The 25,635-nt window shown below is 45.2% G+C and overlaps 1 protein-coding gene across 3 annotated transcripts in view; it reads left to right on the forward strand.

Annotated features, from left to right (window-relative positions):
* The window catches only part of GTF2H5 (general transcription factor IIH subunit 5), a 123,784-nt gene that overhangs the window by 78,422 nt on the left and 19,727 nt on the right, over positions 1 to 25,635 (forward strand). For all 3 annotated transcript variants that reach the window (XM_069234580.1, XM_069234579.1, XM_069234581.1), the window contains one exon: positions 12,531 to 12,649. In XM_069234580.1, coding sequence (XP_069090681.1) covers positions 12,615 to 12,649 — 35 coding nt within the window. In that variant the 5' untranslated portion in view covers positions 12,531 to 12,614. The remainder of the gene's footprint in view (positions 1 to 12,530; positions 12,650 to 25,635) is intronic.

Consider the following 25,635-nt stretch of genomic DNA (forward strand, 5'->3'; position numbering starts at 1 on the left):
TTGTGGAATAGACCAGGTGTATTTCCGACAACTGAGTACTGAACATTTTGGAGAAGAGTCAGAAATTAAAATTCCTCTCAACCCCTGTTCCTTTAATTACCATACCCATGCCATATCCAAAGGATACTTTAAAGAGAGGTGTGCTGTAAATGCGGATTCAGCCACGGTTGTCCAACATGGCAATTTATCCAGTTCCTGGGTTTGGAAAAAGGACAATGTGTGATTTCCATTGCATTCAAAGGTGAATGGAGAGTACCGGGTTCAGGTTGATTTGAAGAAGGTGATTACATCTGACAAGAGAATTACATTAAAAAGAGGCTCTCCAGAGGATTATAACCTTGGTGCCGAAATGTCATTTCTTGATTACCCTGGACTTAAAGGATGTTTACTTCCATATACTGATGGCACTAGAACATCCAACATTTCTCAGACTCTATATCCAATGGCACCATTAGCAATTCAGGGCTTTGTCATTTTCTCTAAAATCAGCACTCATGGATATCACAAAGATGGTAGCACCTCTGGTGCTAGAGCTCCATCGGAAGGAAATACTAGTCTGTCTGTATCTATGATGAGTTGCTGCATACTCCTTTGGAGCACATTGAACCATCATCTGAAAATCACAAATAAAAACCTAGTTGTCAGGTTTCTGATTAACCTTCCAAAGTGCCCGCTGATTCAGCTGAAGGATCTTGTATTCATTGGGGCATGATTCAGAACATTTTTGAGCATTGTCTTTCTCCTGAATGCAAGAGCAAAGCAGCTGAGAAAGTTATAGAAGTCATTACCGAGTTAGAAGAAGGCACTAGCTGGAAAATGGATGGAGATGTAGGGACTCATGTTGCCCTGTGTTTTCTCAGTACAATGGGCAGGCCTACATCTTTGCCCCATCTATAACATCTCCACAGATTTCGGTCTCCGAGTCGTCAATCTCTAAACATGTTAGTTCAAGTGAATTGGAGATTAGGTCAGGTCTCCGCTTCATTGATTGTTGATTCAGGTTAATGTGAGCAGTGGATTGATCATGCACCCAGATCCACCAGTAGTAGTTTTCACAACGGGTGCCAATGTCCTGGGATGGGGAGTAACTTTGGATACTCTCATGGTGCAATCAAATTGGTTACCCAGACCGTCTGTTCATTGTACTGGAGTCAAATGATGGCAGTGTGTCAGGTTTTTTCCCCACTTTTATCAACAAGTCCATTAGTGCAAGGTATTAGTAAGATCAGACAGTGCATTGACAAATAATATTTGCATGCATTGGAGGAGGATTCTTTGCTCGATGTCACTCATCTTGGATGGGGACAGCACATTAGGGCATTCACTTCTTTAGAATAAACGTTCACTGATACAGGTCTTTCCTCTCTTCAGCGTAACAAATGCATCTTGGCATGTTGTTGATGACTTATATGATATGATTAATACAGGTTTTGTGGGTCCTTTAGGGTTTCCATGTATATTCATAAAAAGCTTTTTTTCCAGAATTTTTAACACAAATTTGTTGAAGGTATTGTATGTAAATGGAGATACTATACAGAGGTTACAGTGGCAGTTGTCTATCTTACTTTTTAGCCCTGATTACGTCTTAGCGATCATTCTCGCTTGATGAAACACATGTTGGCTGAAAAGGTGGTTGAAACTGTGAGGAACTGTATTGTACGGATCGGAAGAGAACTTTACAAGCATGAAATCAAGCCAGATGAAATTGGAGAACACAACAAAGATTGACATAGGCTTTGTTTGAACTTTAAACTTGTGCCTTGGACTATTATAACGTTGTTGTACCCTCGGGGTTGTTGGGTGGATCTTCCCCACCAGGAGCACCATCATATAGATCTATGTGTCTACATATTTGGTGTGATTATGTGAGCGCCATTAGCTACAAAACACCTGTCCATTTATGACCATAATTCATGGTGTTGCTTTGTATGAAGTATACAGAGATGGGACCTGGTTGTCAGGCCATATATTTATTAGATATTCTAGTGTACAGAACGTTCTCAGTACAGAAGGGAAATTTAGAACAGCTGTATTAAGGTCAGTAATTTGAAGGATGGTACTCCGAGTATCACTATTGCTTCTCTGTTTTCTGATATGCATTTAATTTCCACAGATGTTGTGTTACTGACTATATGGCTGTGATCTGTCTTTTGAAAGGCCCAGTTATGTTTGTAGCCTTACATGTCATGACAAGGACAAGAGATGTGGATGTAATGGCTCGATTACATACAGGCATTCTTCATTAGTCCTAGTCCAAGTCTTCTTCATCTGAGTGATGATAAAGCAGCCACTCTCCTAGGTTTGGGTCTTTGATGGGTCTTTGTAATTCAGGAAGTGCTGGGAGAATGCTGCCAACTGAGAGTGGTTGGGATTCCTTCCACTATCCTGTGTTTTGTTTCCTGTTTCTGCTGTATAATTTACCTTATGTGTTATAACTTGGACAAGTTGGACTAGGAATAATGAAGACCAGTAGGTAATCAGAGCATCATTTCCTTCAAGCGCTTGCCAGATTGTTTTTACCTGCAGTGCTCTCTATCAAAAGCTCTTGCAGCACTGCTTTCTCTTGGTATATATGGTCCTGCATCTCCCCCTCCCTTCTTACTGAGCCAGGGTGTTCCTCTTCCCTCATTTCAGAATTCTGAAACACCTTTTTCCTATAATTCAGATACCCACAGCACTTCTACTGCCTGCTGCTGCACTCTTTTCCTTCAGGCTTTTGCATCATTTTGTTCTTCACCTTCATACTTCTGCCATGCCTTTCTGTTGGAAGAATTTACAGGTTCATACAGCAGTACTTTCTTTTTACTTTTCTGCAGAGCGTCCGTTCCTTCCTCTCTAAGCTCTTTGAACACTTCCCTCCCACCTAGCTCTAGCAGCACACACCTTTCACCAGGCACCTTCAGCTCACTTTCTTCCAAGTGCTTACAGTGATCATCTTCCTCCGGGCACTTGGAGAATTGCCAGGTTTATATAACAAAGCCTTTCTTCTATACTTTTAATTCATGCTGTCCTAGCAGGCTCTGCCATCATTCCCTCCCTTAAGGCTGGTCCCGGCAGCCCATGCTGTTGCATGTCCTTCAAGCAAAGATGGCACCATTACTTCTCTCCTCCTCCAGTACAATCAATCAATCAAGTGGATATATATAGTGCAACTAATCACCTGAGAGGGTATCCAGACGCTTGAGGGTCATGATGGTTCAGGTGACTCAGTCGAACAGCCAGGTCTTGAGTGCTGTGCTCCGGAATTCCAGTAGAGCAGTGGAGGTCCATAGCTGTAGAGGGAGGTCATTCCAGGATTTTGTTGCAGGATGGGAGAAGGAGTATCCTCCGTTGTTGCTTCAGTGGATGTGGGGGATGCGGGCGAGTGAGAGGGAGGAGAAACTTTTTGTTTGGTAGGATGGTGGAAGATCAGGCAAAAGTTGATGTAAGCTGGTCCTTGGTTGTGTAGTGCTTTGTAGGGATGGATCATCTAACTTGAATAGGCATCTCTCTCTTCTATATAGAGAGCCATTGGTGATTTCTGGTGGGGGGGAATGGCAAGGAGGGGGTGAGAGTAACGTGGGTTCGTCTGGGGAGGTCGAGGTTGAGTCTGGCAGCGGAGTTCTGTATGGTCTGGAGTCTATGACAAACCTAGTAACAAATGGGCTCCTTCAACAGAGCTCTTGTCTTTACACGACAATATCAAAGAAAGCATTCCCCCACCAAAAACCTCTGTAAAACTTAATTGTAAGTATGCAGTTGGTTTGGGTGCCCGCTTTTGAACTTCCATGTGATAACTTACTTTAACCGTGTCTTTGAGGGCTAATGAACGTTTGTTCTCAAGTTGAAACATAAACCCCACTGCATATGCAGTATGAACCAACCTTTCTTGAGAATCCACACATCCTAAAGCTCCTGGTAGCCTGATCAAGTAATTTTATCCCAGCAATAGGAGGCAAAAATATCAGATTAACATGTATAAATCTACATATCTCTTGCGTTGCATGGGGCAAGAGGGTGAATGAAGACATAAGTATGATACAGAGTTGTGGCTAGAGGACTAGCGATGAGTTGGAAGATTTTTGTCAGATCGTAATGTAGTTTAACTGTGGTCCTAAGGACACAGGAACTCTAAACTTTTCCAGTGGATATTACTCTACTGTATCTTGAATGTCAAATCCCAATAAAATTGTTTGATAAAAATGTATAAAACAATCATTCATTCATCTTTATATCTGTTTCTCATGGCTAGATGACATTGTAAAAGAGATAACTGGGATGGGCATTTCAAATCACAGCTTCGCAAATTGATGTTCATGCAGTGTACAGGTGAATGAGAGCATGGTGGAATGCTTATGCATATCCATTTACTAAGAGTGGCACCTATGTTTGGGTCAATCTTGCTCTAAAGATAAATTACATGCATGGAACAAGGCGAAACTTGTCATGATTGTTCCACACTCCATACTGGTCGGTGGCACAGGAGTGCCACAGGAGTGCCACCTCGGCTCGACTCATCACTTGTTCCCTCCCTAGTAGGTAGGTGAGCCACGCAGCACAAGTGAGTTGGTACTCAATTTATCCAATCAAAGCTGGAGGCCCTCGCAGCCACACTGATGGGTTACTGTTTGTGTAACAGAAGCGGAAGGAAAGTTGCTTGGGTCCTGCTACAGGGAGGGGGAATGCTGCTTGCTTAACAGTTTATTTGCTTAACTGATCAGCCTGGCCATGTGCCATACTCGTGTGACAGTATCTGCCCCTGTGATAAAATGATGGAAATGATCAAAATGAGTTAATCTAACATTGAGATGTATGACACTTCGCAGAGCTGACTACATGACTGACTTTACAGTAGCCACAGTTTTTTTCCTCTTTGTTTCTCTTTCATTGTATGTTTTTTCAGTGTTGTTGCTCCTAGTTGATCGTGCCTTCCATTGCACATGTGCTTTTTGACCACTCTTTGGAGTTCTTTTCTGCAGCTTCTGAATATATAGATGCTGCATTCCTATGTGATTTCTCTCCTTTGCTGCTTATATACTTAGGTTGGTTTTTTAATGCTATTACAAGTTGATCTCTGCCACGTTTGGCTTTACTCCTCTGGGAAATAATATGACTGCAAAATGCCCGGTGCTGAAGTTTTCCCCCACCTCACTGGATGTACTCTTCACATACGTACTATGGCCAGGTGTATAATGCCCGTTAATCTGGACAGCTCCCTGTCATTCCTGGGTTGACTCTTTGCTGGTCGTACCACAGTTGCTTCTCTGTCAAGACTATAATGGAACCATCAATGCATATACTAAGGGTGATCTTATAATGCTCTTTCTTATGGATGACTCCCTGCTCCTCCTGGGTGGACTTCTGAGAGTATATACCAGAAATAGTTTCATTATGTCCATTTCTGTTGGCTGCTTATCTACCAAGCTTGTGTGAATTCCAAGACTATGCAACTCCAAATAATTTAGTAGAGTTGATGCAACTCTGCACCTTCAGACATATGTCCCCTCAGCCCTGGACACATCTCTATGTGCAATAGTCAATGTGTTATGAACTGTAGGACACAGACCATTCCTTAATTACAGGTATCCACTGATTCCTTTATCACATTTTACATCACACCAATGTGTAGATATAGATAGATCCTTGCAGAACCAAACATCACCCATTTAGGACACATTAGACTCGCACATTTTCCTTTTAACTTGTAATACACTAGCATCTAACGCTAAAGTGGCCTATCTCTTAATCCTTTTGACTTCAATTTCATGCTATAGTGCAGTAGCCAAAAACAGTAACATACAACTCTGGCCTTCATGATTGATATCTTACACCAGTGGTTCTTAACTTTTTTAGTTCTCTTGCCCCCCTCCACTTTATCATTACTGGAACCTGAGACCTCCACTGAATCAGTATTGGAATCTGGGGACACCCCACTTGTTCATTCCTGGAAGCTGGGACCCCGGCCTAAACATTGTTGATGATTTGAACCGCAAAACAATAGACAAAAAATAAAAAAACAAGCATAAGCATTCCATCAAACACATACACACATAATAACACATTTTATTTAATTTGCATCAAGTATAAATAAAAACATATATTTTTTTAATTTTAATTGGAAGTTTGTAGTTTTTCTAAATTCAATTGAAGCCTTACATTGTTAATACTATATTTTGTTTACACTCACACCGCAGGCCACACACTCGACCCCCATCTTCTCAGCCAGCAGCCACATCTCCTTCAGCCACACCACCGAACTCCACTGGACCGACCATCGCTGCATCCATTTCTCCTTCCAGATGTCAGTAACTAACCACCACCCTACACAACCCCCCCGCCGCTACTGGGGCAAAATCTCGACAGAACAGCTGGTCTCCACCCTCGCCCAGGCCCCACCTCCTGGGACCCCGGGCCCCAACACAGCCGCCGCCAACCTGCATCAATGGATAGACAACTGCGCCAACACCCTCTTGCCGCTCAAACAACCCTTAGACACCCACTACAGCACCAAAGCCAACTGGTTCACCCCCGACCTACAGGCCTCCAAACGGGAATGCAGAAGAATGGAGAAAACCTGGCGCCACAAACCTACCACATCCAACCACATCACCCTCAAGATTGCCATCCGCAAACATCACCAGCTGATCCGCACTACCAAAAGAACCTACTACCTAAGCCGCATAAACACCAACGCTTACAACAGCAAAGAGCTCTTCGGCATCATCAAAGAGCTCTCTAACCCCAGGCCATGCACCAACAAACCTCCGCCATCTCAGGAGGTCTGCAACTCCATCGCCACCTATTTCCGTCGAAAAATCGAAGACATCCACAACAGCTTCAACCCCCAGACCCACCAGCCAACCACAGACACCCACGACCCCAACGCACCAAGCAACACCAACCTCCTATACACCTGCACCAACAATGAAGACACCATCCACACCATGGCCTCCATCCACTCCGGCTCCCCCTCGGACCCTTGCCCACCTCATATCTTCAATAAAGCCAGCAATATCATAGCCCCCCACCTCCATGCCATCATCAATAGCTCCTTTGAGACTGCCACCTTCCCGGAGAGCTGGAAACACGCCGATGTCAACGCCCTGTTGAAGAAATCCAAGGCGGACCCAGATGACCCCAAGAATTACCGGCCCATCTCCCTCCTCCCCTTCCCAGCAAAGGTCATCGAGAAAATCATGAACAGCCAACTATCCCGCTTTCTGGAAGACAACAGGGCGCTTGACACCTCCCAGTCCGGATTCCGCAAGAACCACAGCACTGAGACCGCACTCATCGCTGCTACGGATGACATCAGGACCATGCTCGACGAAGGCGAAACCGCAGCGCTCATCCTCCTGGACCTCTCCGCAGCCTTTGACACTGTTTGTCACCACACCCTTTGCACACGCCTCCACAACGCCGGGATCCGCGGCAAGGCTCTCGACTGGATCTCTTCATTCCTCTCCGGCAGAACCCAAAGAGTCCCTCTTCCGCCTTTTCTGTTCGAAGCCTCCAAGACCATCTGTGGCGTCCCCCAAGGATCATCCCTCAGCCCAACGCTTTTCAACGTTTACATGGCCCCACTCGGCAACATCGCACGAACCCACCACATCAACATAGTATCCTATGCAGACGACACCCAGCTGATCCTCTCCCTCACGAAAGACCCTACAACCGAAAAAAACAACCTCCACAATGGACTTCACACCATCGCCAACTGGATAGAATCAAGCCGCCTCAAGTTAAACACTGACAAAACAGAGATCCTCATCTTCGGCACCGACCTCTCCGCTTGGAACGACTCCTGGTGGCCTACCTCCCTAGGAACCGCACCCACAGCCACCACTCAAGCACGCAACCTAGGACTCATCCTGGACTCAGGACTCAGCAGGTCAACGCAATCTCCTCTTCCTGCTACAACACCCTTTGCATGCTCCGCAAGATTTTTAAATGGATTCCTGTCGAAACCAGAAAAACAGTCACTCACGCTCTTGTCAGCAGGCAATTAGACTACGGAAACACACTCTACGCTGGAACTACGGCCAAACTCCAAACGAAAATGCAACGAATCCAAAACGCATCCACCTGCCTCATTCTCGACGTCCCACGCCGCGACCACATCTCAGCCCGCCTCAGAGACCTACACTGGCTACCTGTAACGAAGAGGATCACCTTCAAACTCCTCACCCACGCACACAAAGCCCTCCACAACACTGGTCCAGCCTACCTCAACAACAGACTCACCTTCCACACTCCCACCTGCCATCTCTGCTCCGCCTGCCTTGCCTCTGTCCCCGCATCCGCCGCACCACTGCCGGAGGAAGATCCTTCTCTCACCTCGCCGCCAAGACCTGGAACTCCCTACCGCTCCACCTACGCCAGACCCAGGCCCTCCTGACATTCAGGAAGCACCTCAAAACATGGCTATTCGATCAGTAGCCCCCCCTCCAGCACCTTGAGACCCTGACGGGTGAGTAGCGCGCTTTATAAATCTCTTGATTGATTGATTGATTGATTGTTTGATGCACCTGCTCTGCTCCCACAAATCAATCTAAGGATACTAATTTAATTTTTGGCCTCTAATTTCATATTCTTTTACATTTATAGTATGTTTTAAATTTTTTAATTGTACATTTAGCTACTTTATTTCTATACACTTTATTAATCTGTTAATATTATTCCATTTTCTAAGCAGTCACAGACCCCCTGAGGAGATTTCGCAGATCCCCAGTGGTCTGCGGACCACAGGTTAGGAACCACGGTCTTACACCATCACATAGGCCATATCGGACTCACAACAGACATTCATAACACTTCCCTGCAACTCATCCATAAATGTTCTTCACGCTTTGTCTGGGTATGAAGTATTCTATAAATTCTACTACATGAGTTGTTCCCCCAATTGTATTGCTTCTCTTTTCATTTAATCTTGTTTCTTTCTATATGTTATTACGTTTTTTGAACATTAAAGAGTGGGGCTTGGTACAGAATTAGTGTGAACATATACAGGTCATCAAGCATCACCAATGTGAGACACCAACATTTGATATTTTTTTTATAGTGTATCACAGTGATTCTCTCTTGTTGGCAAGACACAGGATGTATGATAGAGCCCAGAGGAGGAAAATAATGGACAGCTGATAAGCTAAAGGGAAGAAACCACTCCATAAAGGATGGTATTCCTAAAAATGTGTACTGTACTTGTTCCCTATTTTATTTAACCCCTTCTGTGTCCAGGATGTAATGGTTAAGTCCTGAGGCACAGTGCTCGTGTGCCCAGGACGTAACCATTACGTCCTGGGCACAGAGCCCAGAGGGTGTCCCCCCAACCCCCACTACCCCAAGGCAGGGATGGAAGGGGAAGCCCTTCCCCTTCCACCCCCGACCTCGCTCCCCCCCCCACCCCCTTTGATGTCAGAACCCGATCGCGCGCTGACTATTACGGAGGCCTCCTCCCATCGCGCAAAGCATTTCTCTTCCGATCATGTGGAGGAGGCCGGAGAGGCCTCAAAGGGAAGGAAATTAATTTCCTTCCCTTTGAAGTCTCTCTAAGCATTTTAGCAGCCGGATTGCAAGCAATCCCGGCTGCTAAAACGCCCACTAGACACCAGGGATTTTTTTTAGGAAATTGGCACCCCAAATAAATGGGGCCAAAGTTGTTCTGCCCACTAGTTGGCAGATGGGGCAATTACCCCTGATCCACACCCCAGGGGGGCAGAAAGTCTACTAGATGCCAGGGAATTAATAAAATATATATATATATATTGGGGTGGTTGCTTCCAACCATTATGGGCCTGGTTACGCCCCCACCTCAACTGAAGGGGGTAACAGTCTTTCAGCTCTCCCCTGCACTCTAAAACATCTTATCCCACAGCAAGCAAGAAGACATTTGATTATTTTGGGTTTTAGTTTTACATTTGGGCCATGAGAACTTGGCTTACTCTCAAAATCGTCCCACTTGGAATGGTGAGGGCTGCACTTTATGGACTTTGGGACGCTGCCATGTAGAAAAATCCACAAGACCTAGACACATCTGAAAACTAAACATCTGGGTGATTCCAGGGTGTTGTGTTTCACATGCACCCGCACCATTTTTGTACCCACAGTCCCCTGCAAACCTCCAACTTTGCTGAAAATCACACATTTTTCCCACATTTTTGTGATGCAACCTTCTGGAATCTGCAGGAATCCACAAAATTCCTACCACCCAGCATTGTCCCGTCTATACCGATAAAAATTCTGCTGCACTTGTCAGCCTAAAAATGTTTTTTTGCAAACTGCCCTTTTGGACCCCCTTTGTTCCCCCTCAATATCAACATGTTTTTGTCTCTTCCCTTTCACAAGCACTTGGCCCACCTACACAAATGAGGTATCATTTTTACCGGGAGACTGAAGGGAACATGGGGTGGTTTGAAATGTGTCCCAGTGCGGTGATCCCACACAGAAATGTTGGAAAAATGTGATTTTTAGCTAAATTTGAGGTTTGCTGAGGATTCTGGGTAAGAAAACATTGGGGGATCCACGCAAGTCACACCTCACTGGACTCCCTTGGGTGTCTAGTTTTCAGAAGTGTCTGGGTTTGGTAGGTTTCCCTAGAAGGCTGCTGAGCCCAAGACTGAAAACGCACGTGCCCCCCTGCAAAAACAGGTAGTTTTGTATTTGATCATTTTGATGTGTCCAGATAGTGTTTGGGCCATTTCCTTTCGTGGGCGCTAGGCCTACCCACACAAGTGAGGTACCATTTGTATCGGGAGACTTGGCAGAACGCTGGCTGGAAGGAAATTTGTGACTCCTCTCAGATTCCAGAACTTTCTGTCACCGAAATGAGAGGAAAAAGTATTTTTTTTTGGCCAAATTTTGAGGTTTGCAAAGGATTCTGGGTAACAGAACCTGGTCAGAGCCCCAAAAGTCACCCCATCTTGGATTCCCCTAGGTGTCTAGTTTTAAAAAATGTGCTGGTTTGCTAGGTTTCCCCAGGTGCCGGCTGAGCTAGAGGCAAAAATCCACAGGTGGGCACTTAGCAAAAAAATCTCTGTTTTCTGTGAAAAAATGTTATGTATCCACGTTGTGTTTTGAGCCATTTCCTTTCGTGGGCGCTAGGCCTACCCACATAAGTGAGGTCCCATTTTTATCGTGAGACTTAGGGGAACACAGAATAGCAAAACAAGTGTTATTGCCCCTTGTCTTTCTCTACATTTTTTCCTTCCAAATGTAAGGCTGTTTGTAAAAAAGACGTCTATTTGAGAAATGCCCTGTAATTCACATGCTAGTATGGGCACCTCGGAATTCAGAGATGTGCAAATAACCACTGCTTCTCAACACCTTATCTTGTGGCCCTTTTGGAAATACAAAGGTTTTCTTGATATCTATTTTTCACTTTTTATATTTCAGCAAATGAATTGCTGTATACCCGGTATAGAATAAAAACCCATTGGAAGGTGCAGCTCATTTATTGGCTCTGGGCACCTAGAGTTCTTAATGAACCTACAAGCCCTATATATATTCCCGCAACCAGAAGAGTCCAGCTGACGTAACAGTATATTGCTTTCAATAATCTGACATCGCAGGAAAAAGTTACACAGTAAAACATGGAGAAAAATTGCTGTTTTGTTCACCTCAATTTCAATATTTTTTTATTTCAGCTGTTATTTTCTGTAGGAAACACTTGTAGGATCTACACAAATGACCCCTTGCTGAATTCAGAATTTTGTCTACTTTTCAGAAATGTTTAGCATTGGTTTCTCACCCATTTTGGTCACTAACTGGAAGGAGGCTGAAAGCACAAAAAATAGTAAAAATGGGGTATGTCCCAGTAAAATGACAACATTTTATTGAAAAATTGGGTTTTCCAATTGAAGTCTGCCTGTTCCTGAAAGCTGGGAAGATGGTGATCTTGCCACTGCAAACCCTTTGTTGATGCCATTTTCAGGGGAAAAAACACGAGCTGCCTTCTGCAGCCCTTTTTTCGCATTTAAAAAAAAAAAAAACAATGTTCACTGTATTTTGGCTAATTTCTTGGTCTCATTCAGGGGAACCCAAAAGTCGGGGTACCTCTAGAATCCCTAGGATGTTGGAAAAAAAGGACGCAAATTTGGCGTGGGTAGCTTGTGTGAACAAAAAGTTATGAGGGCCTAAGTGCGAACTGCCCCAAATAGCCAAAAAAAGGCTCGGCACAGGAGGGGGAAAAGGCCTGGCAGCGAAGGGGTTAAACAACAAATGGCAGTACTTGAACAATAAAATATTGAAACTCACAGTTTCAAGTCTACTTATCTTAACTTCACCATAGCTTATAGTAAACAAAGTGTGAAATGTTTTCTCTGATACACTTATGGAATTGGAATAGAATGTTTGTCTATTATAAGCCTGGCCGAATTCCCTCCTTCTTTTTCGTACCCGATTTTCAAATGGTATTTATAAGGAACATTTTGTTGAGCAACTACAGACAATTAAGTGTTCACAGTGTAAACATATACATATCCTGTCACTGTGGGAGATGATTCTAAGTCATTATTTACATTAATATTTCTTCACCTATCGATTTTGTCTTCCAGATCTCCAAACAAATAATATCTAGAATTTGGACCAATAGAGAAAAACGTTAAAGACAGCTGACTGATTTTATTTATCCTGAGAAGATGGTGAATGTTCTGAAAGGAGTTCTTGTAGAATGGTTGGTAAATCAAATGTTTTTTCTCCACTATGTCAGCATTTGTATTAGATTGTGTTTCTGCACTTTTTTTGCTTCTCTGATAGTCTATCCACATGGGTGGTTTGCTATGTGGCTTGAAAAACCAGCAAAATTTCAAACTAATGCTCACATATGTTGTTGATGTATTAAAACCATAGATGGAAAATGTGCTCAAGCTGGTAAATGTAAATTCGCAGCACGTGTGGGTGTAGATACACATGCTCTGCATACTCCTGTGATCTAGTGTTGAACTCAGACGTTCCAAGTTGTTTTCGTTCAAAGTAGTCTTTTTAGGTTTCGCCTGCACAAATCTATTGTTAGTAAAAAAAGAAAAATGTAAAAAGGGCTTGGAACCACCCCCCCTCCTTACCTGAACTTACCATTGGCTTACTCCAACATCGCTCTGATTTACCTCCGGATTGGCCAGCACGTCATCTTCACATCACTTCCTGCCTTTGCCGATTTTGCTGTTGAGTTTTCTGTTGACCTAGTAATCCTTCCAGTCATTTCCTATTGGACACTGACCATTGTCCATCCCGTGGGTTGCGACACTGAAGGTACTTCTTGTTTCCTCTTGCATGACGTCTCCTTTCTTCGCTGCCGTCTTCCTTCTTTGCTGCCATCTTCCCTGTCGTCTTTTTTTTCTGCAATACCATCTTCTTACTTTCCTGACGTCTTCCTTCTTCAGTGCCTTCTTCTCGGTCTTCTTTCTTTGTCAACATCTGTCTTCTTTTTTCTTTCTGCATACTGTCTTTTGTCTTTGCTGTCTCCTTTACTGCATGGCATTTTCTGACATGTGCACTCTTGTTACATCTTCCGTCTTCTCTCTTCTTCTGTCTTCTCTATTCTTCTATCTTCCCTCTTCTTCTGTCTTTCTCTGTGTTCTGCTATCTTCTGTTCCCTCTGTGTTCTGCCGTCTTCTTCCATCTTTACCGCAAGCCAATACGTTTCGACTATCTTTTTTTCTATTTAACTGGCCTCCAAATATTAGAAAAGTCTATGATGTTTGTTTTTAATTTAATAAAACAAACATTGCTATAATTTTTAAAAAATATTTGTAAACTAGTTACATGGAAAAAAGACAAAGGCGAAACCTTTTGGCTTTTCCAGTGCTTGTTGAGTCACCAGACACCCTGTGACTCTTCCCTCAGTTGGTAATGCGCATGGGCACTGATCCATTGTTAGATTGTTTTACTCTTCCTTTGGGATTGTATACGTACTAATGGGGCTCCTGAACTTGATGTGTTCCATGATCGCTGCTTCAGGCTCATGTGGTAAGGACTTCCACTCCCATCGCCGAGAAACATTTCTTTGACACCTTAAGTCATTTTTCCCTTTACCTCGATGTGCTTTGGAGACCGTTAAAGAAGACTGGGTTCCTGACTCTCGGCTCTCTGCACTTTCTTCTCTTCATCACTCTAGAGAATGAAGATGCGTAGAGGGTGATGGAACTGATGCCTTTCAGGAAATGCCATTAATGCAATGCATATACCCCTGCGCCAACCTACACAGGGTTTGTAATCTCGGTCTCTCCCCAGACTGAGTGCACATTCTACCTGACCTTCAGGTACAAAAAGACTGTTTGACAGCACAGAGACTGACACTTGGTGCATCAAAGTGCAGCAACAGATAGCCAAGGATGCATCTAACATTGGCAAGCCCTAACCTGCTCAGCACCAAAGAAGAAAAGGAAAACAACGAATCTACAAGTTCCCCCACATCTACCCAGCCCAGAGATCATCACATCGACTTCAGCACCTCCAGCCTGCAGCAAGGAGGAAGTCCAATGCATGTCCAAAGGCAACAGTCCTCAAATGAAGTCAACACCTACAGCTGTAAGTACTGCTGAGTTTGAAGAACACCATAAACTTCACAAGAGTCCACACACTGAGACAGCACCGCCCTGTAGGGTGTCAAGCTTCCATCCCAGTGCACAAGACTTTGTGGTCTACAGAGCCTCCTCTAGCCTTCGTACTTCGGTCTGCATCTAGGCAAGGCATCAGAGCTGAAAAGGGAATAGACCAAGATCCTTGACACTCATTTGTCCTACGGTTCCAAACTTTGAGAAAGTTTAGAAATAAAAGGCTGTGATCGCGCCTGCCCATAGCTCCCCCCAGAGATACTGTTGGTGCCAAGACATTTTAGACCAGCTTTGATGACTTCCAGAGACCACTCCTCGAAAAGCTTCAGGAGGAAATGAATGAGAGACATAAATGTATATTTGTTGCATGTTTTGGCTATAGGTACGTATGCTTAGCATACTCCTGCCATCTAGTGTTGGGCACTGATGTCAGCAATTTTTTTTTTTTTAAGAAGTCTTTTGAGTCACGAGGTATGGTGACTCTTCCCATAGTCTGTATTGCGCATGGTCATCGGCTCCTTTGTTAGATTTGTTTTTCTCCAACATCGGGTTTGGAAGTCTATCTCTAAGCACCGGGCCCAAAGCTTCGTCACCTTCCACAAGGCCTTTTCAGCGCCCTGATTTGTAACCCTCCGACAGGCAGCAGTTGAAGACAACCAACAGCTGGTTTTCCCTACGTACTTCATTCCGTCAGCCTGGGATTGGGCTCAGACCCGGTTTGAATACACCTTTTGACTTTGCCACCATCTTCTTCCACTTCATCCACCCAGTGATGGAAAAGACTCCTTCAGTTTTTGCCCCAAGTGCCACGCTAAATATTCTAAGCAGGATGAACTTTCGGTCTGCAACCTGTGCTGGTCTCCAGAACATGATGAGACGTCATGTGAAGCTTTACTGGTCTTCCTGTCAAAAAAAGACACTTTGTCCAAGGAGGGCCGCTGGACCTATAACAGCATGCATGCAACCTGAGCTGAAAATCCATCCAGTATCTTCAGGGACCAGTCACTCAATCTTCAAATTAAAGAGGACATCAAAGGCTAAGCAGAAGCCCAGGATGTGCCTATGGACATCGCCATCCTACTTGCCAGCAGCGGGAAAGGGTCTGACTCCAAATATAAGCCTTCAACCTCGAAAGGGCACGTGAGTACACCAGCGAAAGTCTCCCACACCCTCACAGAAACAATTACAATGGCTCACGGAACCCCACTGCCTTCAGGCAATGGAGATGTCGGCATTAGACAGAGGAGCAGACATCTGTCCCTCCGCCCTCACAAGCACCAAAAGGCACTGGAAAAAACATAGGCACCAACCGTCTCAAAGTCGAAGCCAGTCTCTATGCTGGAGTTCCAAATGCAAACATTGATGCCTACAAGGCCCCCTGAGCCAAAAGCTACTACTTCAGAATCAATAATTTCCTCTGCGTTGAAGGCATCTCTACATGCCAAGCTTACCTCGGCACCAAAACACCTTCAGCATACAAATCATCAGCCCCAAAAACATCTTCTGCACTGAAACAAAGTAAAACCTTCACAGATCCAAAGGAGAGTCCTGTTGAGCCTATGCTCACTAAACTACAAGCCAGCGCCAAACAAAAGACTGCATATAGACCCGGACACTGGAAGAGTAGTTACAAAACCACCTCCAGCGCCAACTGACATGCTGTCTTGGAGGAAGAAGTCATTTGAGGATGAGATCATGGGACCTGAGCCACAAAAGACCCCACGAAAAAAAACATAAAGACAGTGGTACTAGCCCCATACTGTTTCCGCAACTCCATTTTTCTACCCCTCCTACTCTACCATTACCACTACCCTCTCATTTTGCTGTTCTTTCTCTGCTGCCTGCACCAGCTACACCAACTGCTCATCCAGCAGCAGCCCACACTCCCCTCACGCTTACTCACAGGGATCATCCACACTTTTGTCCTTTGGTGAGCATAGCACAGGGGATAATATTGACCCATATGAAGCACCATATTTTCCAGATCCTCAAGGTGACCCTAATAATAGTGATGATGCATGTGATAGCTACAACATCTCCCTGACCAATACAAATGGAGAGTGGCAGACTTGGTAGAGGAAGAAAATATATCTAATGCAACCATTCAATGTGCCTTATATGCAGCAGACACTGGTGCAAGGGGTATTAACACCACTATCATTATTAGGTGCCATGCATAGCTTAGTTTTTCTGGCTTCAAGCCACAGCAACATCTACTGAATCTGCCATTTGATGGGGGAACATCTGTTTGGATCACAGGTAGATGAAATGCTAGTAAACATTAAGAAAGACACTGGTACTGCAAAGTCTATCTTTTACCGTACAAACAAACCACCAAAGTGGTTCCTTTCAGAGACCCCAGTATAAAGGGGCATCAAGGACAAGCACCTCCACAGATTCCACCTCTGCTCAAAAACCACACAGCTCCCATCAATCTTAGTACACCCTGGGGTTATACTATGTAAGTCACAATACAAAGGCAATAGAGGTCGAGGTCGTGGAGCTGCTTCCAAAGGGACCACCTCTAGCAAACAGTGACTCTCTGCACCTCCTCCCACCACACTGTATACTAGTAGGTGGGTAGCTACAGAACTATCTCACAGACTGGGTACAAATCACATCAATTCAGTGGGTCCTTTCTATCGTAAAGGACGGATATTGTCTCAGACCCACATTCACACCTCCCACTATCCCACCTCGAACATAAGGTAGGTCAACAAAACGTTTGACACTCCTACAAGAGGAGATTCAAGCCCTGCTTCAGAAAGACAATAGAACCGGTCCCAACACAACACCAAGGACATCGGGTGGGCGTGGCTTTGCACCAATGGAGTAGGATGTGAGCGGATTCGCTCCTGGCTGAACTCCACCACCTGGGTCAATGGATGTCACCATTAACCCAAATCACCTGAAATTGCCCAGCACTTGTGGAGAACACAGGCGCTAATACAATTATTGGCTCTGGTTCACTCTGACGGTGCTTGACAGAGCAGGGCTCGAGCAGCGGGGTGAAGCCGTGGCAAACAAGACAGCGGCATGAATAGCAAAGCAGTTGGCACAGCGGTTTGGTCGACCTGATCTGAGAGCTGCAATACCAGCATCAGGGTCAAGGGTTGCCTCGGCGACTGCTACCCGAGACAGGGACCCAGCAGACGAGGGTAGACGAGTGGAAGGGACCCGGCGGCAAGGCGCTGAGCGGAGCCTGGGATTAGATCGGACAAGTGTGACTGATGCAGGCCTGTGGTCCGCTCTACGGAGTGGGCCCCTGCTGGGAACTTACTCTTGGTGCAGCCTACAGGCCGTGTGATAGCCCTAAGATGGGTCTGGGGTGTTGACTGACTCTTCTTTGGAGGGACCCCCCGGCTGTGTCTCATAACTATCCTCCAGGGAGGACCTGGAAGAGGCTCCTCTTCCCCCAGCTCATAACATTAACACACAGGGATAATCTGTGACTGCACTGAACAAGCACGAGCTGGGAGTGGGGGCCTTGAACTACCTGAAATTATCAGACTATCTCTTGATGGACACCCTAGCCCTGGAGTACGGGGGCTTCATCCCTGTGCTACTACCTGGTGGCATCTGGGGTCCATTGGGTCCACCATTCACTGGGCACTACTGTGATGAACCCGCATGGGAACAGAGGTACTACAATTATACTGCTTGCCCATGACATGGTAGAGGGGAGAGACACCATACTACATGGCTCGATCTGGGTATCCATGGCCGGGTGGAATGATCCTGACCTTGATGCCACTGTTCACTGCTTTTGAATCCTTCCTAGAATGCTGCAGCGCAGAGGTGATCAGAGGACACATAAATGAGACGTTTGTGATTACGTACTTGCAGCTTCTTACCCTAGCTGCCATAACATTGTCTGGGGGTAGCTCCCTGTTATGCAAATTTGAAACATGTGTTTTCTACAATTGGGAGCAACTACCAAGGTGGAAGAATCCTTGAGGAAAAAGGAAGTACCTAACTCGGGGTCCTCTACGGAATTGACCCAGCCCACCATGGCAGAATCTAACTATGGAGTTGCCCTTCCGGAGGGGGTACTGCAGAGGGCTTTGCTTTGCTATACACTAGATGCTATTCTACAAGCAAATGCAGTGTCCAGAGAGGTGCTTGAACTCAAAATTGACACTGTGGCAACAGACTTTGGGCTCTGCGCGATGACCATCGCCGCTTGTACGAGAGGGTCACAGCCACGGAGCGCACCGTGGAGATGACTTCACCCAAACTGAAGTCCCTGAAGGAGAAAAGGGAGCAAGTGGAACGGAAAGTAAAAGCACTTGAAGCGTGGGCTGAAGATGCAGAAAATAGGGCCAGGGGAACAACCTTCGCATCATAGGCTTACCTGAACTCATCAAGGGTTCACCTTGAAACATGGTCAACTTTTTAGAACAATAGATTTGCGACACAATAGCCACAAACGTCCTGTATCCGTTCTACACTTTTGAGGGTGCCCACTTCGTCCCGTCGTGGACACCGGGGCTGCACCCAGGCCAGTGGTGGCTAAGCTGCTACACTATAGAAACCACAACCACATTCTCGGAAAGGCCAGACAGCAAGGTGAAATAATGGTTGACAATCATAGGGTGATTATTTTCCTGGACTTCAGAGAGGTCCATAAACAATGTGCATCATTGTCAGAAGTCAAGAAGCACCTCCGGGATATGGGCATAACATATTCAGTGTTGTACCCAGCTTGTTTACTGGTGATATACAAGAATGAGATATACTTCTTCACTTCCCCATCCTTGGTTTAGGACTGGATCGACCGAATGCCCACAATGGCCAAAGAAGGGCCAACTAACAATCAGGATACCTCTCAACCCGCCCAGTAATACTAATAATAAGAAGAAGCAGCAGATCAGAGCTGCTCTTTTCAGGTCCCAGGGGCTGCAGGAACATCGGAAAGCAGTGGAGGTGCCGGCAATTCTACAGAGTATGGACTCTGTCCCCCCTCAGTGCCTGGAGACGAGGATGTGGGGCACTCTGACTGTGCATTGTTCTCACCATACGGCTCCAGTCTTTCACTATCTTTGGTTACTCCAGGAACTTTAGATGAGATCCTTTAACAGTTTGCCTGTTCTGCATGCAACATGTGGCTAGATAACAGCTGTGCCTTGCTTGTGCCCCAACCAGACTTATATTTCCTTGATTAATGAGCCTCTTGAGGGTACAATTCTCTTGTCTAGCTCCCTGGATGGTATGTCGTGAAGCTCCAAGGCAATATGGCTGGCGCACCCCCTGCCCCCAGCATTGAAGAGTGCAAGCGATGTTTGCACACATGGTGAAAGCGTGTTTTGCTGTTTGGATGTGGAGGTGTTCTCTTTATGTCCTGGGGGTGTGGGGAGTTGGGTGTTTCTGTTACAAATGTTCATGTTTTTTAGTTGGTATGCCCCTGCCTATCTGCCTACCCACCCCCTGGCGTGGCCTAGAATGTCTGTTGCCCTGAAATTGCTGCTTTCCATCCCTGCTCAGATATTATGGGACTGTCTTATCCAATCATGGCACTCCCTTTAGCATATAACTTCCTCAGCTGCAGTGTACGGGTTCCTAATAATATGGCGCAAAGGTACAAAATCCATACTTACTGAAAGAAAAGGCGCATCCATATAGCCTTGCTGCAGGAAACCCATCTTACTGCCACTGAGAAGGAAGTGCTACATAAGAGGTGGCGGGGTCATATATATGCTACTTCATATTCTGCCTTTGCGGGGGGAATTAATTTGGATATGCCCCGAGGTGCCATTTCAAATAAAGATCACTTGAGTGACCCTGAAGGACGATAAGTACTTGTGACGGGCCGTGACTTAACCCTCATAGGAATTTATGCCCCCATTTCTGATCAGGGGGGTTTTCTGACCAACCTATCTTGTGTTATAGCCCCACACGCACTACACAACACACTAATAGGTGGGTATTTTAATTGCATTGCAGATCCAATAATAGATAGGTCTCACCAACCTTCAAGGGATTGCCCAGTCTTTCGGCTGGCACAGAGTCTTTCAGCGTGGCAGAAGAGTTGGGGTTGCTGGATGCTTGGCGCAGCTTGCATCCGGAAGCCAGGCATTACTCATTCTGCTTCAAAATCCATGACCTACATGTGCGACTCAACACATTTCTGTGCATCCCTGGGATAAATGTGGAAGCCCAAAATGTGAAATATCTCCGCCACACGTACTCTGATTATAATCTAGTACACCTATCTCTGAATTGGTATAAGGGACGTCCTAAGATCTCAGATTGGTGACTGCGCCCAGAAGCCTTATAAGATCCAGTATTTCTTACTACAATTGGGGAGGCAATACATAACTATTTCACAGATGAGACTCAGAAGGTAATCACACAAATTTTACACAAATTGGGCTTCATGCTCAGTTCAACAAAATCTCATCTTCACCCTGCAAAAGAGCAGTTGTTCCTGGGCACACACTGGACTCCATTACAGCCAAAGCCTATCTCAGTCCTGGAAGAGTTTGAATGTTGCAGCTAGCACTGCCTCTTTTTCACCCACATCGTCAAGCCACAGTCAAAACAGTAATGAGCCTTTTAGGGATGACAGCATCATGTATCTCTATAGTCTTACATGCACATCTACACTGGTCTCATGCAGAGGGGCATCTACAAGATCTAGTGTTGGTAGGACTAGCAACCCATCACTCTCTGCAGTGGTGGAACAATAAGAATCTGCTGCAAGGTTGCCCCTTCAAAGCACCTTTCTGGTAGGTGACCATCACAACAGACACAGCCCTACATGGTTGGGGTGGGAGGCACATATGCAAGATCTCATGTTGCGTTGTCAGTGGTCTCCAACTCAGAATTACCTTCACATCAATCACCTACAGCTTCTTGCAATTCAATTAGCTCTCAAAGCTTTTTAAAAACATCTTCAACACAGTTTTGATGCTAGTCCACAGAGACAACATGACGGCCATGTATAACCTTCCAAAACAAGGTAGCACACATTTCATTCGGCTTCCCTGCAAAGCGTAGCGCATATGGCACTGGGCCTTACATCACAGCGCCCACCTCCTAGCAGAATACCTGGCAGGGGTGGACAGTGACTTCCCAGATATTCCCAGCAGAATGCAACAGCAGGTACACGAGTGGGAAATCGACACAACACTAATCCACTCATATTTCCAGTGGCGGGGGACCTCGGAGATAGACATATTCGCCACACAACAGAACACAAAATTCCAAAGCTTTCCCTCCAGGTTTTCTCACCCACAAACCAAGGCAGGGCCCTATGGATCAGCTGGTCAGGGCGATATGCTTACGCTTTTCCTCCTCCTCTCCCTCTCATTCCTTATGTGGCTCAGATGCTCTCACAAACATCCCCAGCATTGGCTTGGCAAACAGAGTTCACAACCCTACTACAACTGTTGGTTGTGGCACACAAGAAGCTGCTTCTTTGGCCACGTCTTTTGACTCAGGAGCAGGGAAGGGTCGTACACCCCAACCCCAAACAGCTGAATCCAGTGAACTGGCTCCTAAGGTCTTGGAATTTGGATACCTCAATCTTTCACAAGAATGTATGACCATTCTAGGTCGCAGGCCTACCAGACAAGCATGCAATGCTTAAAAAGTGTTATTCCTCCCTCCATCCCGCCAGCACCTTAACTTAGTTCTCGCTAGGATTATGGGTCCACCTTTTGAACCACTACATTCATGTGATCTACAGTTCCTCACATGGAAGGTAGCATTCTTGGTGGCTATAACATCTCTTAGATGGATAAGTGAACTTCAAGTGCTCTATCACTCTGGAAGAACCTTTCTTCCAAGTTTATCCACATAAAATTAGTACAAACATCAAACCCCAAATTTATCCCTAAAGTGGTTTCTGCTTTTTATGTCAAGCAGACCATTGAGGTACCAGTGTTCTTTCCTACATCGGTAGCAGAAAGAGCTCTACACACCTTCGATGTTAAAGAGCACTAATATACTACATCGAGAGAACAAAACCCTTTAACAAAACAGATTTTTTTTGCTTTTTCAAACCCACAAAAGGGCTCAGTTATCTCCAAAGCAGGAATTGCAAGATGGATAGTAAAATATATATAGACTTGCCATTCCAAAGCTAAGCGATTGCTACCTTCAGCTCCAAGTGTCCACTCTACACCTAAAAAAAGAAGCCTCAATGGCTTTCCTAGTAAACATTACACTAGCAGATATCTCTAAAGCTGCAACATGGAATAACCCACAGACATTCACAAAACACTGCTGTGTTGATGTATAAGCTAACCAACAAGCTAGAGTGGGACAAGCTGTCCTATAACCACTTTTCCAAACATCTACCTCAACCAGTGGCTAGCCCCCGCTTTTGAGGAGCACTGATTTACATTTGATACTAAGCATAAGTATCTATGGCCAACACATGTTATAAATGGAATATGTTACCCTGTAAGCATTTATTCAAAGTCTGTAGTACCATAGATTCATTTGCACACACTCTCCTCTCTGTACGCCAGTGGCTAATGTACACACCTCTCTTCTAAAACATTCACCTTTACCAAAAATGTACTTGCATGTTCATCTTTACCATCACTCTACTGCTCCTATCCTAAGCTCACCCGATGAGCCAAAAAACAATCTAACAAATTTGCTGAAAACCATGCACATTACAGACTATGGGGGGAATCATCATACCTTGTGACTCGAAAGACTTCTTTGAAGAAAAACAAGTTACAAACGTCTAAGCCCAACACTAGATTGCAGGAGTATTCTAAGCATATGAATTTACTGCACTACACACTACAAATAGATGCATACAGAGTAGATAACATATTCCTTTCATCCACCCTAGTATGGGAAAATGTCTAGGAGACTGCAGAGCCCTTGCCCAGAAAAAGGACGCTGGCTTTTGAGGACAAGCCTATGCCAGACTTTTCCTCTGAACCTACACCAGCACCAAAGGCTTAAGTTTGCACTCCTTAGTCCTCCTCCATATATCCCCCTCCTTCTCCACCACTTCGCCTGCTTTGCCGCCACTGGCATCAACCCCTTCAAACTCTCCAAAAGGGTCTCCACAATCATTTTCGGACACGGAAGCCCCAGTCCATATAACCCACAGAGTACTACAAAACCCCACATCTCACAGAGGTCCCATGGAAAGATTATGATGTAGATGCCATGAGGGAGCCACATTTGTAACCAATCAGGACTTCTTCCCAAGACAACACAGTACCCTACCATGGGGTTATACAAAGGGTAGCATCATATCATAAGGTCGATGTGCTCACCATACCAGAGGAAGATTACTTCATTGTTGAAATCCTCTCTCACTTGGAATGCTAAATGCAGTTCCTCTTTTTGTTAAAGGGTATGCTTAAATCTACCACCGGCATCTTCAAGGAGCCTGTTAAAACCAAGCTGACTAGTCAGACAGTGGGAAAACATTTAAACATTCTTCCTCAGACCCTCTTTATATCAAGGAACATATTTTAGGGGACCTTGGTGGTGCATACTGGACATAAACGCACTAATGCCCAGGCTACAGGTGGCACCCTAAGGCCTGAAATGGAGAATAAAAGGGTAGATGCTGCAGGCAAGCGGGTGGCAGTAGGGGTGGCCACCCACTGGTGTATTGCCAATCCCATCTGTCTCCTATGATAGTATGTTAGAGAACAGTGGGTGGAAATGGAGAGTCTGACGGCACCTTCCTGGGCAAATTTAGGAAGGATAGGGAGGAAATTGTATTGGAGAGCAAAATCATCCAAAATGCCACTAGACCATGTGCCCTTCATGCGTCTGATACAAAGGCTGGAGGTGTTTATCACGTCGTATCCTCCGCTACCAGTCATGGTAACGTACCTATGGCTTTTAGCCAGAGATCCAACAAAACCTCATCAAGCTACCATTCGATGCTGAACGCCTCTTCTGCCCTCATGTAAATAATATGTTAAAGAAAATAAGAAAAGATCAAGAAATAGCAAAATCCATGAGTGCCCTCCAGATGCCGTCCACTAGGGGCTCCTTTTGTAGGCAGCAATATAGAGGGGGAGTGAAGACAACTTCTCCTGAACACTACCAGTTATGTTAAAGATTGCAGCACTCATTGCACCAGCAGGGAAGCAGGGATTACGTAAGGGTCTTATCAGGGTAATGACTCCAACAAGAGCAGAGGAAGAGGTACTCCCAGGTAAGGAGCTTCCACCTCAGAACAACTCAGAAGACTGACTTACCCGCAACCCAATCACACATTGCCTGTCGGGAGGGGATATTGCAACATTTCCTTCCACGTAGGGAGAAACACGCCTCAGACCGTTGGACTCTAAGGATTATACAACACAGGTATTGAATAGAGCTTCACTCAGCCCCACCAATCATTCCACCCCAAGCACACTTCTAAGTACAGAACACCGCTCCCTTCTCCAAGAAAAGGTACATGTGTTTCTCCTGAAAGGGTTATAGAGCCAATATCCATACAACACCAGGGCAGGGGCTTTACTCCCTGTACTTTCTGATTCCTAAAAAGGATTGCTTTCTTAGACCAATCAACAAATGCATCTTCTCTGATGATTTGAATGAGACATACCTACAGGGCATTTTTTCACTGCTACAACATGGAAATCTTATGACTGCTCTACATCTAAAGGACTCCTACTTCCACATAGCCATTCATCCTGCTCACTGGCGCTACCTTCGCGTCACGATAAGTGGTCAACACTACCAATTCAATAAGATGCCCTTTTGAGTTACCAGAGCCTCATGATTTTCACAAATGTGGAAGGGTTTTAGCTGATCACCTCAGAAGAGAGGGCATACATATCTTCCCCTATCTAGACAAATCACTGATCAAGAGTGTGGGCAGACAGCAGTGTCTAGCACACAGTGAATCTGCTATCTCTCAGTTTCGCAGCCTAGGATTTACAATAAATTCCACCAGCTCTTCCCTTCATGCCCTTTCAAATCCAGCCCTTTCTAGGATTCACTCTCAGTGCCATCATGTGTAAGGTGTAGCTCAGCCAACAGCCTTCCAGCAGATACTGCATATTTAGCCATATCGTAATCTTCTAGTCAGAACAGTGATGCACCTTATAGGAATGATAATTTTGTGTATTATCATAGTTCTGAAATCCCAGATAGCCCACATGCCTTT

This window comes from Pleurodeles waltl, chromosome 5 (genome assembly GCF_031143425.1).
Source record: "Pleurodeles waltl isolate 20211129_DDA chromosome 5, aPleWal1.hap1.20221129, whole genome shotgun sequence".
Classification (NCBI taxonomy): Eukaryota; Metazoa; Chordata; class Amphibia; order Caudata; family Salamandridae; genus Pleurodeles; species Pleurodeles waltl.